General features: G+C 46.7%; 1 protein-coding gene across 1 annotated transcript; it reads right to left on the reverse strand.

Moving 5' to 3' along the window:
* Positions 1-13,334: 13,334 nt before the first annotated feature.
* On the reverse strand, positions 13,335-16,519 carry LOC124688141 (dof zinc finger protein DOF5.6). The gene is made up of 2 exons (XM_047221856.1): positions 16,463-16,519; positions 13,335-14,301 (listed from the first exon to the last, which is right to left on the reverse strand). Exons 1-2 carry the CDS (start codon positions 16,517-16,519, stop codon positions 13,432-13,434), a joined length of 927 nt encoding a protein of 308 aa, XP_047077812.1. The 3' UTR covers positions 13,335-13,431.
* Positions 16,520-21,308: the final 4,789 nt, after the last annotated feature.

The following is a 21,308-nucleotide window of genomic DNA, read 5'->3' on the forward strand; positions in this document are numbered from 1 at the left end:
AGCGGAAGTGCTCGAGGAGGAAGAAGATGATCTTATATAGAGGTGCGATGAAGCGACGGAACCGTTGGATGAAAAAAAGAATGCAGCAGATGATCACCACGTGGCAACAAGGGTAACATAGTATTTCGACATTGACGAGGTTACAGAACGTGCGCCAGGAAAAGCGGAGGACGTGTGTCCCCCACTTGCACGACGTGTCAACGTGGTGGCAACAATGGACCCACAAGGCAGAACAATCTCGACCATTAAAAGAGCTGAAGGGAATTTGACAAGGAAAAATATGTCTACAAGAAAAATAAAAAGAGAATGGCGACAGGATAAGTTATTTGCATACTTCGGGAGCCTTTGATCAGAAACAAGTTTTTGCCCAAATGCTCGGGGGCTACTTCGAAAAAAAAATAAAGTTTCGACTATGGCAAATATAGAAATTGCGAGAGCCTACAACCAAGCACAAGTTCTTGGCTGTAGCCTCGGGGGCTACTCCCATCGGGAGCGCTGTTCACGCACCCGAGGAAAAAAAAAAGAAGAAAAAGGGAGAGAAAGAATATCGGGAGATAATGGCAATATAGCGTCAAGGTGGACTAAAATGTTGAGCCTACAACCAAGCACAAGTTCTTGGTTGTAGCCTCGGGGGCTACTCCCATCGGGAACGCTGCTCGCGTGCCCGATGAAATTTAAAAAGGAAGAAGAAATAAAGATAGAAAGTCAAGAGAGTATATTTCGAGTTATAACTAACTCTACATATACTCCCATCGGGAGAATAATACAAGTCATATTTGACTCGATAAAATGTGCCATTCCAACAGCCGGAAAAGCACTCGACAATATATTCTCAGAACGCCAAAGTTGCGATCAATTTCTGAATGCCGCAGATTTGCGAAGGTTCCCCAGATCTATTCTGTTGGGCGTGGCATCGCCGAAGACTGCGCTCTGCTACTTTTATCCGTATCAACAGATACGAAGAAAAATCCTAACGGACGCGTTAGGTACCCGATAAATTTGACTGGGACTTGACAGAATGGTAAGACCTTAAGCGGCACCTGTCGAAGTTTACACCAGTATCCCGAGATCATGTCCAGGGACGTGATTTTGAAGTAGGTTTTTGCGGATTGCCACTAGAGCAGTTAACTAGTACCTGATCCGTCAGATGAACTAGCCCCAACTACCAATATCCCTGTACAATATAGAATTTTATGAGAAGAAGTATGGAAGTTAGAGCTTTCGAGTAAAAATAAACAGTGGAGATTTTCCCTGATTCTATGATTCAAGCAAAATCTCGGGGGCTACTGACATAGGCATCCCAAATGGGCCTGCCGGATATAGTACCCGGGGTTTATTGAAGGCCCACTACTCGAAGAATAAGAAGATTCGGAAGCCCAAGATATATTTAAGGAAAAGATAGAGTTGTAATAGGAAGTGTTATTTGTAAGCAGGCGGGATGAGTTAGAAACCGTCCCGGACTCTGTAACTTGTACAAAACGAAACCCTCCGCTTCACCTCTTATATAAAGGGGAGTCGAGGGACGAGGAGATCATCGAATCATTGTTCACAAACCCTAGTTTTCATAATCGTCGAGTACTTTTCGGCTGAAACCTTCGAGATCTACTTGCCCTCTACTTCTAACTAAACCCTAGCCTATAACCCGTAGGCATTGACAAGTTAATCCCTTGTCACCGGATCCCCGGTATCTTCACTTGTGAGTACCGGCTTCTTACCCTTTGTATCTCTCAATTTCTCCTTTTAGGCATATCTCCGGCTTAGATATCACCGGTACCCGTACTCCGGCATACCCATCCAGGTATACCGGATTGTATCAACTTAGCACTGCTAAATTGAGCTTTTAGCATCCGGATTAATCTTTAATCGGGTATATAAATACTTTATCATGGCATATTTGCCATAGTCTTGACCTATCGGGGGTCATCCCCCCGACATTAGTCCCCGAAGCTGGTGTGGCCCTGTTGAGTCATCCGACGGACCACGCCAAGTTCCTATTCCAAACGCACCGGATTAAACATTCCAGTTTCAACTTATACTTAGCCGGTGTTTTTCCGGACTCATACCGAATAACCGAACTCATCAAAACCTTTTCGGCTTCTTTCCGACGGTTTCTTTGTCATTAAGTTTTTCTCGGCTAAGTCGAGAATATCTCGATATCCGCGCATGTCAGTGACATGCGCACTGTGACTGACGCTGCATTGTCAGCGAGGGTCAAATCCCTCATCTCCCGCGCGCCTTTATGACGCCGCACCCTTTCCGTGTGGCCCCCGGTGTGGCCTCCGTTGAACCCGCGTGTATCGCGGTAACACGTGGCGGCCCAACCGCCGAAAGGACGTGGGTCGGGCGGTTTCCGGCCCATTAAGCCCCACGCCTATATAAGGGGCGACGGTTCACCGTCGTCCCCATCGCACACCCACTCTCGCCATTATCGCTCCTCTGCAGAGAACTGCCCCCCGAGCTCCTCCGCTGCCATTCTCGACCGGAGCCATCTCCTCCCGCGAATCCTTGCCGCGCCGCCGCGGGGAGCCTCCACCGCTTGTCTAAGGTTAGTGTGAATCAATCTAGTCTCCTTCTCTTCCTTTGCATTCATCGTGTTCATCACCACTGCGGTAGATTTAATCACGCCCTTTTATCTTCTTTTTTCATGTCTTTAGATCTTCGCGAGTAAGTCGAAGTTGTGAAAACTGTTGTTAGGTAGCACCGGTATCTTAGTCCGATGGCTTCCGAAGAATCCGATTTAGAGCTTTCCGGTAGCTCGCGGATGAGTGAAGAGCCCGAGATATCCTGGGGGGACGAGGAAGCCGCGGATCAAGAAGCCAGCGGGTAGGAGCAAGAAACCGACGGGCCGGAACAAGAAGCCGGCCCTAGCTCCGCGGCCTACTCTCGAGGTTGCCGGAGGGGCTCTAACGTGACGGAGGCTGAAACCGATTGGTTGTACCGGTCGTGGAGGATACCGGAGGGGGTAACCTGCCGGATTCCAGGGGATGAGCTAGAGCCCGTGTTGAATCGAGGGGAAGTAGTGGTTTTTACCGCTCACTTCGAGCGCGGCTTTGGGCTGCCGGCGTCGGATTTCTTCCGGCGCTTCCTCAATTTCTACAAACTCCAACCCCTTGGTCGCCACTATGCTTCGCCAATGCGTTTGATTAGCAGGTACTGGAACCTTTTTTTTTTTTGAGTTTCCTCTTTCACACTTTTGCCTGTTCTGATAATTGCGGTTAAGAATAGCATAATGCAGCTGAATTAACCTCTCCATAAATAATCTAAGTATAAATTCATATTCTTTGTGAACTATATCAGCATTATTTTACATTTGTTGTCCTATGTAACAATTCTTGTATTTGTCTGGACGCATGGATGGATTTGTTGATTCCATAACAATGGTGAAACTCACGCAATGTTTGCATCTAATTGGCCTGGTTCATGCCTTGATTTATGATGTTAGTCTCAACCTCACTTGCCAGTTTACCTTCACGGCCACAAAGACAGTGTCTGCATGTGCCTTACCATATGATATATTCGCTTTGCTGATCTGTTAGAGTAATGGAGACAAAATTGATGCCCATATCATACTTCACCGAAATCTGGAGCTCTGGAAGCAATGATAAACTGTTGCCCTAGGATCCAAACGAAAAAGCATTGGATCAAACTTAACATAGTTTGATTTTCTAAAAATAATATAATCCTTAAGTTTTGGGATGGAGGTACATGTTTCTTCCGGCTATTAAATGCCACCTCAATGTTAGCACTAATCTTGACCTGTTAGTTAGTTGCATGCAAGCTGTGGCGTGTTACGCTGATTGTGTCAGTTAGGCTGGGCGTGCATGTAGGTAGTGGCCGGCTGTGGCGTGTGTTAGTGCATGCGTAGGAAGTGGTCAGAGCAGTTAGTGCTGTTAGTGGCCTGGTGGTTAGTGCGTGCGTGCATAGTGGCCTGAGTTTGGTGCTCCGTAGTGTGTGCGGGTGCCTATATAAGGCCATGCGTGTAATCTGTGTAAGCACTGTGAGTTTAAGGAGTAAAGAGATTAGGGCGTCTGTGCGCCCGTGGCGGCGTTCGTGCGCCGGCCGGAAAAACTTCAGTGTCTTGTGTCTTTCTTCTACCTCCGTCCGTGAGTGAGAGAGAGAGAGAGAACTAGCTAGAGCTAGCGCCAACATTTGGTATCAGAGCCTTGTCGATCCGAGGCGCGGCCGTGGCGCGCGGTCAGTCCGCGACGAGCACGGCGGACGCGGAGGCGGCGAGGGGACGCCGTATGTGCGGCGAGCGCGGCGACCGCGGCGGACCTGCGTGGTGGCGCAGAGGCCGCGGTGGCGCGGCATGGCGGCGGCGTGGAGGAGCTGCGCGGCCACGGAGGCCGTAGCGGCGCCATGCGACGGCCGTGGAAGCAACGACCGGCATGAACACGGTGGCGACCGGCGTGTGTGTGCGCTCCGGTTGTTCCGTGTGTCACGGTCGGAGAGGAAACTCGGCGTGTGTCGCCGAGGAAGAGGACCGCGTCCTGGGCGCGCCGGGCTGGCCGCGTTGCCTGCGTCAGTGCGCGGCATGGGCGTGAGCTGGAGGCGTGTGGAGCGCGGCGTGTGTCGCCGTGGAAGGAGAAGACTTGGTCCGTCAGCAGGCCGGCCGCGTTGATAGCGTTGGAGCGCGTCAGGTGCGCGAGCTGGGGCATGCGGATCATGGCGGAGTGGGTGCGTGGACTGCGTCAGTGCGCGTCCAGTGCGCGGCCGTGGCGTCGTGAGTGCGCGCTAGAGCGGCTTGAAGACCCCTCCCTGTGTACTCCATCATGGCATCGAGTTGGAGCTCGAGTGAATCAAGAAAGCCGTCAGTGCGGCAGGCGTCAGTGCGCCGGGAAGAGAAGCGATGGCATGAGGCGCTGTCCCATGATCACGAGTTCAAGATTAGGAGGGAGAATGTTAGCACTAATCTTGACCTGTTAGTTAGTTGCATGCAAGCTGTGGCGTGTTACGCTGATTGTGTCAGTTAGGCTGGGCGTGCATGTAGGTAGTGGCCGGCTGTGGCGTGTGTTAGTGCATGCGTAGGAAGTGGTCAGAGCAGTTAGTGCTGTTAGTGGCCTGGTGGTTAGTGCGTGCGTGCATAGTGGCCTGAGTTTGGTGCTCCGTAGTGTGTGCGGGTGCCTATATAAGGCCATGCGTGTAATCTGTGTAAGCACTGTGAGTTTAAGGAGTAAAGAGATTAGGGCCGTTGGTGCGCCCGTGGCGGCGCTCCGGCGCTGGCCACTGAAAATACTTGCGTCTCCACTCCGGTCGTTGTCTCCTTCCACCTCCAGTTCTTGGTCGTGAGAGAGAGAGCGTGAGAAGGGAAGGGCGCAGCTTCGGGCTGCGCCAAGGGTTATCACATATATATGGGCTGCTTGCCTGCTTCAGATTTGCGTGCTACAGTTTGGAGTTAGTGGAGACAAACAAAGAAGTCGTACTCGTACTGAATAGAAGCCACAAACGAGTATTCTGAGCGAAAAAGTATCTGATAAACTGCAACACTTTGGAGCAACCAAGTGGTGTATTTTATCAGAAAAAGGTCAAACAACGCTCATCATTTCCATCTACGTCCTGTCAATAGCAGCACTGTGACGACCATGCATTGTTTTTTTCCAAGCAATCCCCCACCGGGATCGAATTTTCATTATCATGGGATAACGAAAATACAGCGTCAGGTTTCAGCCTGTTTATATTTACAAGTCACACCAACCAACACAGGGCAAAGTATGTCATAGGCAACTGACTAACATGACACAAAAGCAAACTTCCAGGCCAAAAGAAAAGAAACAGGCAACATCACACAGAGGTGAACAAAAGCATCAGCCAGGTAGCAAGGAGATCTCCATCCTGAACCACCATATCAACAGAACAACTTTTGCGAAAGGGCTTCCATCAGGATTGCATGTTTTCAACATCTGCGCCGGTCTGATCCTCAGTGTCCATATCTTCACCACCTTGTTCCAGTCGTAGGAGTGGATTGATCCCCGCCGCATTGTCGTCTCTGTTTCCCCCGCCATTACCCAGCGCCAGATCAATGAGAGCATCAGCTCCCTGCTGGAGTTGCGCCGCCTCAGCATCCGAGTGAGCACCTGCCCAGTATTTCATGAAAGAGGTTGCAAGAAAAATTAAGTCAACAGGATTTTTCAGGAGTTTTCTCTCAAAGCATGAGCTGTTACGCGTTTTCCAGATTGCCCAGCAGATAGCAGCAATGCCAGCAATCTGGACGTTGCGACTCGCATTGGAATACTGTGGCATCCACCAGAAAAATTGGGCAAAAGATCCAGGACGAGTGGGAGCACCCACAGTCATCCCCACCGGGCTCCAGATATATTGAGCTGCAGGACAAGAGAAAAACAGGTGTAGTATAGATTCATGTGTGGAGCAGAATTGACATAGTGGGTCACCCTTCCAATTTCTCTTCAGCAAGTTGTCTTTAGTGGCAATGGCATTATGCCAAATTAACCAGAGCCAGATCTTGATTTTCAATGGAATTTTGCTCTTCCATAGATGCTTGAAGGATCTATCCATTCCACTTCCACAAATATGCTTATAGACACTTTTTACAGTAAATTGCCTATTTTTTGTCCACTTCCACTTTGGTTTATCCACATTGTCGGATAAACCCCTCTGATTCAGAATATTCACCAGACCACACCACTGTATCTGCAAATCTTCAGACAACCATCTCCTGAAGGAGAGCCTCCATCCCATCTGGGCAGCATCAGCCACAGAGATTGCTTGCTCATTGCAGATATTATATATTTCAGGGAATTTGTTCATCAGAGGTGTATGACCACACCAAGCATCCTTCCAGAAACTGGTTCTACAGCCATTTCCTACTGCCATCCTTCTACCACGAGAGATAAATATCTCTCACATGCAACATATCTTTCCATAAAGGAGAATCCCTGTTTCGTGCCTAGCCCACTGAATCCCTGCATCACCCAGGTATTTTTTTCTCATGAAACTCTGCCAAGGTCCCTCCTCATTCTCCAGCTTCCACCACCATTTACACATCAAGCTTATATTGAATTTGTGCAAGTCTTTAACCCCCAGACCTCCTTTACTTTTGGGCTTACATATCCATCTCCACTTAACAAAGTGATATTTTCTTTTATTTGCATCACCAGCCCAGAAGAAGGCCCTAATAGGTTTCTTAATTTCTTCAATAGTAGTCTTGTGCAACAATCTCATGGACATTTGATAGACAGCACTATTGGATAGGCAGGAATCAATTTTTATTAGTCTACCTCCAATAGACATGGCTCCACCCATCCATCCACCCATACTCTTCTTCATTTTCTCCCCCATGAAATGCATTTCTGCCACAGATAATCTTCTGGCACAAACTGGAGTACCTAAGTAATGAAAAGGCCAATCCCCTTTCTGGCAGTTAAACAATTCCACATAATTCTCCAGTTTCTCGAGTATCTTCCATTACTAGCATTGTCTCACTTTTTTCAAAATTTATTTTCAGTCCAGACATTGTCTCAAATATGTACAATAACAACTTTAAATTCCTTGCTCCCTCCATGTCATCTTGCAAAAGCAAGATAGTATCATCTGCATATTGAAGGATAGCTACACCATTCTCCACTATATTATCAGCTAACCCTCTGATCAAGCCATTATTCTGAGCAGACATTATCATTTTTGATAAACTGTTGGCAGCCATGTTAAACAGGAAAGGAGCAAAAGGATCCCCCTGTCTAACACCTTTGTAACCGCCAAAGTATGGGCCCACTTTATCATTAATCTTAACACTAAGAGTACCTTTAGTTACTGCCTCTTTAATCCAAACAATCCACTTATTACTAAAACCTTTTTGTCTGCAGCAATCAATCAGGAAATTCCAGTTGACTTTATCATAAGCTTTTTCAAAGTCTATTTTTAGTACCACACCTTGTTTTTTCCTGGCTTTGGATTCTCTCAGAACTTCTTGCAAAAGCATCACTCCATCTGCAATGAATCTTCCCTTAATAAAAGCATTTTGGCAAGGATGTATCAACTTGTTCATTACAGGTTCCACCCTTATTGTCATAGTTTTTGTGAAAATTTTAAACAGCACCTGCAGCAGACATATAGGTCTATACTTCTGAATTACTTCAGCATCATCACTTTTTGGGATAAGTGTGATAATACCATAATTAATTCTCTCCAGGTTGATATGATGATTATGGAAATCATTGAACATTCTCATCATATCATCCTTCACCACATTCCAGCAATGTTGGTAGAATTCTATTGGAATACCATCAGGACCAGCTGCTTTGTTCTTCTCCATCTGACTTATTGCATGGTAAATCTCTTCCTCAGTAAAAGGAGTATCCAGAATATTTCTGTCATTTTCATTCAACTTCTCACTCTCATCCCAGATACTGTCATCCAATCTTACACCAGAATCTATAACAGGACCAAACAATTGCTTATAGAAATCAGTAGCATGTTCCATCAGGGCAGAAGTCCCCTGAATAATTTTGTCTCCATCTTTCAGGGAGAACATAGTTCTTTTTCTTTTCCTCCCATTAGCAACTCTATGAAAAAAGCTAGTATTATTATCACCTTGCAACAACCACTTCTCCCTAGATCTTTGTTGCCAGAAAGCTTCTTCTTTTTCCAGAAGAGACAAAAGCTCTACCTGAATCTGGGATTTTCTGCAAGCCTGAAGACTGGAAATACACCCTTTCTCTTCCAGATCTTCCAGTATATCCAGTTCCATGTGCAAGTCTTGCTTTCTCTTCTTATCTTTTCCTCTGATATTTACTCCCCAACCTTTGAGGTATTGTTTCACTTTTTTCAGTTTGATTTGTACAACCTCCAGGGAATTTTTTGCATGTACAGATTGTCTCCAGATTTCACCAACCTTTTCCAAGAAACCATCCTCTTTGAGCCAGCTTTTTTCAAACTTAAAATTTCTACTACCCTGTTCTCTGTCTTCCAAAGTATCCAGTATAATGGGATTATGATCAGATACTTCTCTGGAGATTTTATGAACAGTTACCGGAGGAAACATTTTTTCCCAATCAGTAGTCATCAGAAATCTGTCTAATTTCTCCAGGGTAGGAATAGCTTGATTATTTGACCAAGTAAATTGACCACCAGACATCTCAATCTCCCTAAGCTCATATGTATTGATAATAGCATTAAACAAATCAGACCATTTGTTCTTTCTCATAGCCTTGTTCTTGTCAGAAGGAAATCTCAAAATATTGAAATCCCCCCCTATTAACATAGGCAAATTTTGATTACAGCATACTTCCCCAAGCTCCACTAAAAAATCTTCCTTGTCAGTATCTTGTGCTGCACCATAAACCAACACCAACTTCCACAACTTCTGCAGCTTCAGATCTTGTAGAGTCACACAAATATAAAATCTTCCCATCACAGTATCAATAATATCAAACCTGGAATTCCTGAAATCACCCAGAATACCTCCAGTCCTTCCAATAGAAGGAATCCATTTCCAGGAAAATTGATTCCCAGGATCAATTTTCCTAAAAAAGGAAGGGCTATAATTTTTCTTAATGGTCTCCTGTAAACCAATGAAATCAAGCTGCTGATCTCTGACAAAATCTGACAGGAAAATGCTCATACCTTTCTTCCCCACTCCTCTACAGTTCAAGCTGGCACCTATCATAAATATTTGGGATTTTTCCTCCTAATCCTGGATCCAGCCACAATGCCACACACAGGGTGATCATTGTTGACCTTCTCCTGGGCAGCACATAAACCAGACTGTGCTCCCAACTCCATCCTTCTCTGACTATACTTCTCCAGGGATCTCTGTATCTTACAAGCTGACTTCATTCTTTTTCTATTTTTCTTTGATATAAAAGGAGTATAACCTTCCTCATCATCCATCTCTTCCTCACCAAATCCCAGAAGCAAAGTATGTTCACCAGCAGAAACAGTTTCAGTTTCTTGAACATTTACATTCTTACTTTTTTTGTCAGCCAGATTGTGTCTAGCTATTTCTAGAGCTTTGATATGATTAATTTTTTCCAGATCAAAGGAACCAGGAGCAACCCCCATTTCTAAAGCTCTAGCACAAATATCATTATCATCTAAAACAGCAAAGGAGTTTACTGAGTTAAGATTTGTACCTGGGATGGATCCTGCCTGATTATGCTGTCTTGTCCCATCATCAGTCCTTCTGTTTGTGGTGGGATGTCCTGCAATTCTTGAACTGGCTCTGGTAGGTTGTTCCTCCTGCACCCTTGTTCTATCTCTCCCATCTTGCCTCCTTGTATTTATAGCCAGATTTTCCTCATGTGTCAGGCTTTCCTGCATTTCATCTTGTAACAGTTCATTTTCAGGTTGAGGTCCATCCATAGGAATGACCACAGCAGTTCTTTCATGCTCAAGGGAAGGAGCAGCTAAACCCATGATGACACCCTGTACAAACTCTCCTTCTTCTTCATCACCTTGTTCACTATCTTCTTCTCCACTGCTGCCATAATCCACCATATCCAGATTATCATTCACACCATCTTGCTGCTCTGGCACATGCATTTCTTGGTCCTCAATGATTGGTTCCATCACATTTTGATATGTCTTCTGGTGCATAAAGACCTTGTCACTACCATTCTTGGTCAGAGTACCAAGAAATTTTCTGAAGGATTCATTGTTCTCTGGCACAGGTATCTCAGACATATCTGCAGGTATTTCCTGAGCAAGGGCAGTAACAACATCCCTATGAACCTCCTGGAGTGGTGGAATAGCAGATGAATTTGATTCTCTGTTACCATCAGCAGAGGAAGATGTAGCATTACCCTCAGCGCTAACAGATGTAAGTCCCATTGCTCTGTTAACTTTTGTAGCAAAGGATTCAGACAACTCATCAGAAATACTTGAGGAACTGACTACAACTTTTTTCCCCTTCTCAGACTCAGTGTTACTAGCTCTCTGCTGATTTGTCTGGGAGCTCCCTCCACCAGTAGCATTTATATTCACATTCCCATTGTCCTCTGCAGCATTCCTCTCTTCCTCTCTTCCAGTCCTCTGCCTTTTTGGTGAGCTCTGCTGTGTACCACCATCAGCATTTTCCACAGCTGCAGCATAATAATTAGCAGGTGTAGAGGAAGGATCAATGACTTCTCTGGTGAATTGAAATTCATAGAACTCTTTTTTATGGTGCCAATTCTTGAGCTAGGGACCAAAGCAGGGTCCCGACACCCAATCTTTACCCTTACATAAGCAAAATTTCTCGGAAAATTCATATCAAGAGCCAAGGGTACACCAGCCATACTTGCAACATAGTACACTGTAGATTTATTTCGGTATCTCATAGGAATTCCCTTCACTCTGAACCAAGTTTCCTCCATGACAGCAAAAGGTTCAATGTCACCCGCCCATTTTTCAATTTTGATAATAGCATCAGGTACTGTCTTCATAAAGAATTTCCCAAAGTGTGAGAGCTCTTCAATACATTTGGCATTAGGAAATCTGGTCACAAACTGATTCTCAGCCGCCACTTTAACATAGAAACGCCATTTGTACCCCATCGTATCTGACCAGACCTGGAATTCATGCTCCATATCTCTAAAAGTAACATCACCTCGCACAACAGTTATCTGGGCATAATTCAGAAGTTCTAATGACTGCACTTCAGCTTCTACTGCAGGAATCATGTAAAAACCTTGACCAAAGTCAGGACTTCCATAGTATGGTGCACGATATTCCCAAGGATCCCTCTCCTGACAAATACTAATATGATGATTCTTCCCACAGTTCAAACATCCCAGCACGTCCTCATTCCTAGCATTCTGGAAAGGTAAAGAGCTCAAGGGGGCCTCTCTACTAGCAACAGCAGCCAACGGCGGTACACAGGACCCCATCGGAGCCGTGCTGGCTAACGGAACAATGGAAGCTGTATTGGCTGATCTAACTGCATTTGACTCAAGCGGATCGGAATTTCTAGCAGGGTTAACTGAACTCACCACTGTATTTTGATTCACAGGAGCTGATGAGGGTGCTGTAGCGAAGGAGTTCACGGACGAGTCCACTCGCGCACCAGTCATCTCTTGACGATGAGCCCATCGATCACGGTTGCTCGTCGCCGCCATGTCTTCCTTCCTTTGGCGCTCTGCCAAGGCTCGCTCCCTTGTCTGTCTTCTCCGTGATGCGGATAGTCTCCGCACGACGATATTCCTCCTCCGATCTTCGTTCTTCACTGCGGCGGCGCTCCTCAGATCTGCGCCTCTGCTCCGCCTCATACCTTCTATCTTCCTCTTCCCTTCTCCTGTCTGCTTCCTGGCGCCTCTCCTCTTCCCATCTTCTCTCATCTTCACGCCTCTCCTCGGCCGATCTGAACCGAGGGTTGTATGGTGGACGATGAAATCCACCATGCATCGCCCTGCGAGGGGGAGAGCGGCGAGGCGGGCGTCGATCCATCTCAGTAACCACTTGGACGAAGGATCTACAATCACCAGATCTCACCCCTTCCCAGAATCTCGGAGGAGAGATCGATGGAGCTTGATTTCGTGGAGGATCTGTGGATTGGACGAAGACGACGCCGCACGTCGCCCTCGATCTAGGGTTCGGGGATGGATAGTTGTGGGAGATGCGCTCCGTAGATGGATTAGATATCCCACGGACTGGACTCGCAACTACAGTGTTGGGCTGAGGCCTAGCAGTGAAATCCGCCATAGCTTCATGGCGGGCCTGGAGCCCAGAAGCCAAATCTCCCGCGCGTGCACAGGACGGCGAGATCAATGGCGCAGACCTCTGTTCCTCCGCGATCCTCGGGCCGATCAGAACCCGGTGATTCGGGAAATTCACCATCAATCCATTCACGATTCGACGATCTCCAACAATCCTCTCGATTTCCAGCCCTGCGTCATCCAACAGTAACGCGATTCCATGATCCGATCGGAGAATCGATCCATACCTCCGCGAGCCTTCCACGAAGTAGGCTGCCTTCCAGCGCCAGCATCTCGCCGTCGCGGGCTCCGGCGGACGAGGGTCCTCGGCGGCATGGCGGCGCCAGAAGTCAGCGGCGTGTCGCCCCTGAGGCGTGCTTGGAGCCATCAGCCTGCTACATGTACAGATGATGCTTGAAGCTAAATCCACCTTTAGAGCATTGTGTTTGTGAACATCTCAGCCAGAATCATTACTCCAAATTTTGTAATGAAATCTTAGGCATGCAGCAACAGCACAAACTTAATTGATCGAACCACAGCAATGTGTGAAATTGAGCAACACAGAACATTGTCCAATACATTGGAAACAAAAGAGATGCAAACATCGATTCAAGCAAACGATGAAAACAAAAAAAAACAAAATAAACAACAGCAGCAGATCATGCATGATGAAACCACAAACAGAGCAAAAAAAGAAATAGGCAATCACTGAACTCTACGTAGTCCTTGTACTCGTTAATGCTATTAGCAAACCACTAACAGATGCGTCCGTCGTGCGTGCACTCAACATGATGCTTCGCCTCGTTCAGATGGCGGCTGAGGAGCCATGGTGGTGATGGGCGGCGCTGTTGATCATGCCGCTCCACAGGCCGAGTCCGCCCAGGGATCCCATGGAGCTCTCGGGCGGCGCGCGACTCGCCTCGCCGCACCACTCCAGCGACAGCAGCCTCTCTGCCGGCGGCTTCATCTCGACGACGGTGGCGTCGCGCTGATCCGCCCGCGATGCACTGCCAAAAGGCAGCGCCAGGTGCTCGCCCAGGCCGGCAGCGTACCGGAGCGCGTTCAGCGCGTGGTACTCCGTGGCTACGCTGCTGTCCCCGCCGCCGGAGGACATGCCCATCATGCCCGTGCCCGTGAAGTGCGCCTCGGAGTTCGCACTCCCAAATCCGCTGGAGCCGGAGAGGATGTGGTCGTACTTGTTCCAGTCCAGGAGGCCGAGGCTGCTTAGCGGGTCGGCGGCCGTGACCGGCGGCATCATCCCGGAGAAGGACAGGTGGAGGCCAGTCTCGGCCATCTGCCGGCTATACTGATGAAGCGGCATCATCGAAATCGGCGACGTGACGGCGGCGGCGGAGGACTTCTTGCTGGTGCTGGCGCGCTTGTTCTTGCGGCAGCCTCCGCCGACGGGGACGTTGCGGAGGGAGCCGCCCTTGGTCCAGTAGCGGCGGCACGTCTTGCAGAAGTAGCGCGGCTGGGAGAGGCTGTAGTTGTTGTAGTAGCAGAACTTGGTGTGCGCCGATTCGCAGCGCGGGCACTTGAGCGGCTGGTCGTGCTGCGGGCGCAGCCGCCGGTCCGCCGCCGCCTGCTGGGCCTGCACCTGATCCGGGCACGCGATGATCAGCTCCTCCGACGGCGACGACGACCCCATCCCGCCCTGGTCCTCGGGGACGATGCCCTGAAAGCAAAAGCACCACCATCAGAACATGTTCTCACGTGGTCACAGTGTGATCTGTCTGACTGTCTGTACTCTGTAATCATCAGCCGTCTTGACAGAAGAACTCATGGAAGCCTCGGAATGTGCGAAAGCTTCTTGGTCCCATGCATGTTGGAAGCTGCATGCAGACCGGCCAAGCTAGGGTTTCTCAAAGGGTAAAGCTTATGATCGTTGGTCCTCATGATGGAAGCATCAAGTAGAGGTTCAGGTATAGATCTGGGGCTGATCCTATGGGGGTGTACCGTACTTTTTATACTCAGATTGATCGCTAGCTTTTGATCACATGCAAAAGTAACAACAGATGTGTATGTGTAGATTTCTTGAGGGCCATATATTGTACTTAGTAACTAAGTCTTTCACTCTTTGAGTCTTTGGTGACTTGGTCTTTAACTCTTTCTTGAGGTTTATGCACTACCTTAAAGAGTGATCACAATCTTGCTCCTTCATGTAATGAAAAATAAGCGCGCTATAGCACCACTAAGCCACACTAAATAGTGTATATAGCATATGTAGGAGGCCAGCGCTAAATATGATAGCATGCTACTTTTCCCTCGATATTTAGTTGTAAGTAGTACCGAATTTTTCAATGGGATAGAAATTAATTTTCGCATAAATGTGTTATATAATCCTATTTTGACTACCCCCGCCACTACACCAACTATGTATACATACCTAGAATGACCGGAGGGACAGATGGTTAGCTCGAGTTGGTGGCTACCACGCATCCTGGGTTCGAATCTCCTCGAACGCAAATTTGTAGCTCATTTAGTTTCTTCTATAAGAATATGCCATGGGTGCTAGTGCCCACGGATCTCGTTTTTTTTTTACTATGTGTATACATATCCTCACAGTTAAGTAAGTTAAAACTCCTTATTTAAAAGTTAATTCAACTATATTGATATATGTGGTATAGCTAGCTCCGCTGCTAATTATGATGTTTCTACACATCAACATGTTTTCGAAGTGAGGCAACTTATGTCATCTTCAAAAGTTAAAGTAAAACTGATCCGATCATATGATCAAACTGTACTTGTTTAAGTCTCTTTACCTTGTCGTTGCTTTTGCTTGCAATACATGTGGGTCTCTAGCTAGCCGGGAGCTAGCATTCACTTTTCACAGTTTCTTGAAATGGACACTAATGTCTGGTTGAATGCTCGCTTTTGTTTCATCTTTTTCTAGTTTTCCTTCTAGAGCTTCTTTGTGCCACAAAGACGAAGACAAAGTGTTTCACAAACACGTACTCTTGAATTAGTGATTTGCACTACTGACCAGAAGCCTCTATCTATGCATGGTCCAAAAGAGAAACAGACGGCTGATGTGTTTACATGTATCCGGTGCAACATGGAACAGGTTTCATATGCATCTCTCCTACGTACAGTAAATTAGGTCAGCTTATGTAGATGGTAAATTCCAAACAGGGACCATGTGCGTCTCGTTGAAGTGGTAGCCAATTACTAGTACTCATAAAAACGATAGATAAAAACTAAAGCAAACATAAAAACGGGAGAAAAGAGCAAACAACCTTGACTAAATCATCGTTAAATAACAGCATGAACTAAACAGAGAAGTAGAAGTGAACCAACGAAAACTACATGTGGTACTAGCTAGCTAGCTAGAGTATCAACTGATAACTAGAAGTTGAACGCGTTTGTGTGCATAGGATGATCAACTGCAGAAAATCTTTTCAATTTCAGCATATAACGGCTGAACCAAGTAGGAGTATCAGGGTCCCAGGTGTGGATCTACAGCCACCATATATGTACGAGTGTCAAACGAGGAGATCGGTGAAGATCTAGGTAGCTAGAACTATTTTTCCTTGACGACAGTCTTTAAGTTAGACGCAGAAAACTAAGAGACGCCTGTTAATTTCTTCCCATGTACTAGCAGGGTCAACTCTACACGAACGAGCCGCTTGTAGACTGGAAGTATCGCATGTGTGAAACACGTCCAGGAAGTAGGCTATACTTCTGTTTTTTTTGTAACGACGATATGCTTGGAAAGACAAGAGACCAAAACAATAGAGATTACTTGATGCGACGGGTCTGTTGGCAAGCGCGCATGAGATGCAAAATTAACCAAGTCACTGTGGCGATCATGGGTCACCTAGGAGCGTAGTGCATACCTTGAGCCAGTCGGAGTCCATGCAGAAATGCATCGGATGAGCCGCTCCTGCCATCATCGATCGGCCGTACGCGCTTGCTTGCCGATCAACCGAGAGCGCTAACCCCGCTGCTGCCCGGCCGCGATCGAGATGTATGGTGCTCCGGCGAGTTCAAGATCTAGCAACAAAACCTAGCTACCTGAACAGTCCTATACCTACTGCACACGCACGCGGCTGATCCTTGTTGTCGTTCTGTTGATTGTCGACGGATTCAAGGGTGGTTAGCTAACTACAAACTTCAGGCAGATGGACTCAGAACATGACAAGGAAGAGAGGGTGTGCTTAGGAGGAGATGGAAGAGGCCAAGCTAAGCTACGGAGAAGAGGCTGGTGGTGTGCTACTGGTAGTTGGTGCGAGATGTGAACGAGGGGGAGCTGTGAATAAGAAGGGAGGGAAAAGCCCCAAGCTAGGAGAGAGAGAGAGAGAGAGAGCTGAAGCAAGTAGGCTATGGCTCACCCCGGCCGTCTATTTGCCGGGCGGCAGGAGCTCGATCGGTGGTGGCGGGGCAGGGGGAGGCCCACGGTGTCGGGGCATGCGTCGAGTCTGTGTGTGGAGACATGGCGTAGGGGAAGACGGCCCTCTTCCCCACTGGTGGTGGTGGGGTGCGGCTCGCATCCCGCGGCGTGTGCGCGTGTCGGTCGGCTCGGCGGCCTTCACGTATCCCCGTCAACTTCCCGATCGGTGGGTGGTCCAGTTCACGGCGTCGCTAGCTAGCTGAGCTGCGCGTGTTTCCGAGGAGAGAATTACGGCGTTGGTGCACGTACAGTTGTGGCAGTCAATTTGCCATTTGCTGGCCGGGGTAGTTGTCAGTTCGCCGAGTTGCAGTTGGAGTGCATGCCATTGTTAAAAACCTCATCATTCTTCCAGAGGCTACTTTGAGCTTCTAGTCGGTTTTAAAAAGGAAATTTAGACTAAACCTAAAGCCTTTGGGTACACCTAAGCTTGGGAAAAAATCACGGTTTTTGCCGAGCTTTCGTCCTAGCCAGACCACCACCCCTAAAAACACATCAACAGCACATTGATCCCACGACATTAGGAAGAAAAACACAGGTGTCGCCCGTGGCATGACACAACACCGACCTAGACAACCACCACTGGATTTCTAGGTAACCACCTAAACCGTGAGAATCACCGTGTATAAGCATCGGCAAGAAGGTGAAAATGTGAAATGGTGTGCCTAAAATCGATGAAGAGAATCTTGTCCTCACTAGAGAAGCGTGCAAGTTCTGCAAGGAGGCAGGATCCAGCTACAGAAGATGGGACACTTTGGTGACACCTTCAAGACGGAAAACGATATCTTTGTCACCAACACTAGCCAAGGCCTTGCATGATTTTCCTGGATGTCCCATCCAGAAATCGGCCTCCCCCATGAGACCACGAAGATTGAGCAGAGCCAAAACCGCGGACAACACAACAACGAGTGTTGCCGACCCAAGGAGACGAGGTGACCAAGACCTCGAACACCCGCGTCGAGCTCATCGCCGGCACCCCCCACACATACAGATCAAGACGACCACTACTACTTGATCGTGCACTAGCCTATTCATGTCGTTCGGCCTAGTCCAGCCAAGATCAAAGTGTGCCTCTGACACTAGATCTGGGTGGAAGAAGATTAACCATCCGCGGAAAAAGCACACCGCCTCGCCAAGAGCATGATGAGGCGACAACGAGAGACGGGTGCTACATTCGTTAGCACGACCTCGCCAACATGACCGCGACAGGTAGCCGACAAGCACCAGCAAACGCTGCCCTCGTCTAGAAGACTAGAATAGTGTCACACACACTGATCCACAACACCACCAGACTACAGGATCGCCAACCACCGGAGGAAGGGCACCAAATTGACCAAAGCCACTGCTCGGCCAGATCTGGTCGTTGCAGCCACGTCCGACCAGAACGACCCAGCCCTCCGATAGCACATTGGGAGATGTGCAAGGTGGAAGCGGGAAGAGAGCCCGGGCCATTACCACTGCGGGGCAGCGAGCTACAATGGCGACGTCGTCGGGCGAATGGGGACATATCCCTTCCTGCTTCCCAAGAAGGGCCGAGAGGCGCGAGATCCCCGCTACCCTCTTCACCGGCGCGGCGCTGCTCGGACTTGTCTAGCATCCGCCTCTGGGGTGGCGAGAAACAGCAGGAGAGGGGAGGAGTCTGGCGGCGGGGACTAGGGTTTCTCCCCCCGGTCGCCTGGAGGGGCGACGTGAGGGGACACGAGGGGGAGGAGCCCGTACACTTTGTAGTCAACAAGGGACTATTTGAAGTCAACCCTTGTATTAGTGTCCAATAAATTACCAGAATAATTTATTTATGTACGCTAGTATAATACTACCTCCGTTCCTACAAATAAGACACACGTCTATTTCAAGATGAATTTTGACCAAATATTTAAGTAATAATATCTTATGTAATTATATAATACACAATTGGTATCGATAGATTCGTATTAAAAAACACTTTCTAGTGATACCAATTTCATATCAAATATTTCTTATATAAGATTAATACTTCGTCAAAAACAATTTTTGATAAGCATGCACATCTTGTTCATTGAAACGGAGGAAGTATACACTTCAGGCTTTAGGCTGGTCATAGTGGTAAGTATCATGTAGTAGTATCATGCATATGATACTACTATATGATACTATCTCTATAGTGGGTAGTATCATAGAGTAGTATCATAGTTATGCTATATTTATTATTTTTTAGAATCTCAATGCAAATTTACGTACAAGATTTATTTAGCATTAACTTTTCTCGTTATTTGCGCTATGATACGGTATCTACCTATGTTACTCTAATCTCCTCTCTCCTTCTTAATTAGCTGCCACATAAGCATTTTTGTGAGACCAATGTGCATGATACTAGCTATGATACACTACGGGAGAGATGCAGTCAGCGGCCGTCGGCACAGCAAGGAAGGCCGTCGGCACAGGCTGTGCCGACGGTGACCGTCGGCATAGCGTCGTCGGCATAGTTCTGGTCGGGGACTACCCGATCACCGTCGGCGCAGACTGGCCGTCGGCATAGTATTTTAACAAAATTAAATTTATTTTTGAAAAATATTCAAATTATGTTTTTTGAACTTTTTTTTATTTTTTTCCAATTTTCTTCTTATTATTTTTTACTTGTTAATCTTTCACAATCACACTTAGTACACCTAATCTTATGTCAAATTACACTTGTAGTCAAACTTCCCAGTTGGTCACCCATCCTCACACTACTCCCGCCCCAGCACACTTAACTTCTTGGTTCTCTTCGGATGAGCTTCCATGAAAGAAATGACACCTTGTTGTTAATACTACCATATCAATCATATTAACCCTTTGACCGTGATGCCACACCTCTATATTTTTGAATTCTAAACAATTACTTAAGTAAACAACAATGAATATATATAAATAATAACAATATAGAATTTGAAAAACAATTAAATAATTTTATTTTTTATCTTTTTTATTTAATATGGAATAATTAATATCAGTAAATGCGAATTTGGCAAATAATATGTCTAAATTGATCAGAAAAATGAGAGGAATACAAATATGACATCCATATCATATTTTGAACCTACAAAGTTAATTTCCCAAAAATCATGAGCATTAGATCAAGTACCTCTAGTTTAAATCTGATTGACTTTATCGGAAATGAGGTGGGAAATGGCCTCGGCATGGCATAATTTACCGAAATGAGGTCATATTTGGCACGTATGTGGGCTCTAGGATGGGAAGCAAGACCCCGGACGCGGATTTCAAATCCGACCCACGGACGACCATCTTTTCATTTTTAGCGTGCCCAAACGGTTTTTATTTGTGAAGCAGCTACATGAGGCCCATTTTAGTATGACGTGAAACCTCCGTGTGATGATAGTAGACCACCTACACACCACCTATCACATGACACGTGCACGTGTTAGCTTTTTGGGAACTCATGCGGCTTCCGGCGGTGTCCTGCCGAATCCGCTGGAAACTGACCGCATTTGAACTAGGGGTCAAGTATCCATCGCTCCAGAAATTCCGGAAAAAATGTTTTTAGTTCTACGAAGCATCATTATATGTGCGAATTTTTTGTCCGTTTAGTTTGTTCGCGAATGCATGCACCCGCACACCCAGTACGGCGATACCGCATGTACCGGTGGCCCTGTTTTGGCCAAATGGCAATTTAAAAGAAGTCAAAAAATCTTATGGAGTCGCGCGGCGTCATTTTATATGTCATAGTAACTATTATGTTTGTCAAAACTGGGATACGGTAATTATTTTGAAAAACGCTTCACGAAAAGGGCTATCACGTCCGGAGTTCTATGGATTTTAGGGGAAATGAGATGGGAAACGGCCTCGGTATGACATAGTTTGCCGAAACGAGGTCATATTTGGCACGTGTGTGGGCCCTAGGATGGAAGCAAGACCCCGGGTTCGGAATTCTAATCCGACCCACGGGCGACCATCTTTTCATTTTTAGCGTTCTCAAACGGCTTTTATTTGTGAAGAAGCTACATGGGGCGTATTTTAGTATCTGATCCACTGGCGACCATTTTTTCATTTTTTGCGTGTGTGAAAGCCATGAAACCTCGAACATTATATCTCATTTCTAAGAAGATTTGTTTAGGTATTTGAAATATTCCATTTTTGATATTTTTCTATGATAGATCTTGTTTTTCTGCAAAATTTGATATATTATACTTATTTTTCTCAATTAGAATGATTTAGTTATGCTTTTTTGAAGACTGCCTTGGAGAAATAGAAAAAAGCTATGCCGACGGTATAACCGTCGGCACAGGTCTGTAGTGAAAAAAATGAAAAAAAATGTTACG

Source organism: Lolium rigidum, chromosome 2, assembly GCF_022539505.1.
Source record: "Lolium rigidum isolate FL_2022 chromosome 2, APGP_CSIRO_Lrig_0.1, whole genome shotgun sequence".
In the NCBI taxonomy this organism is placed as follows: domain Eukaryota; kingdom Viridiplantae; phylum Streptophyta; class Magnoliopsida; order Poales; family Poaceae; genus Lolium; species Lolium rigidum.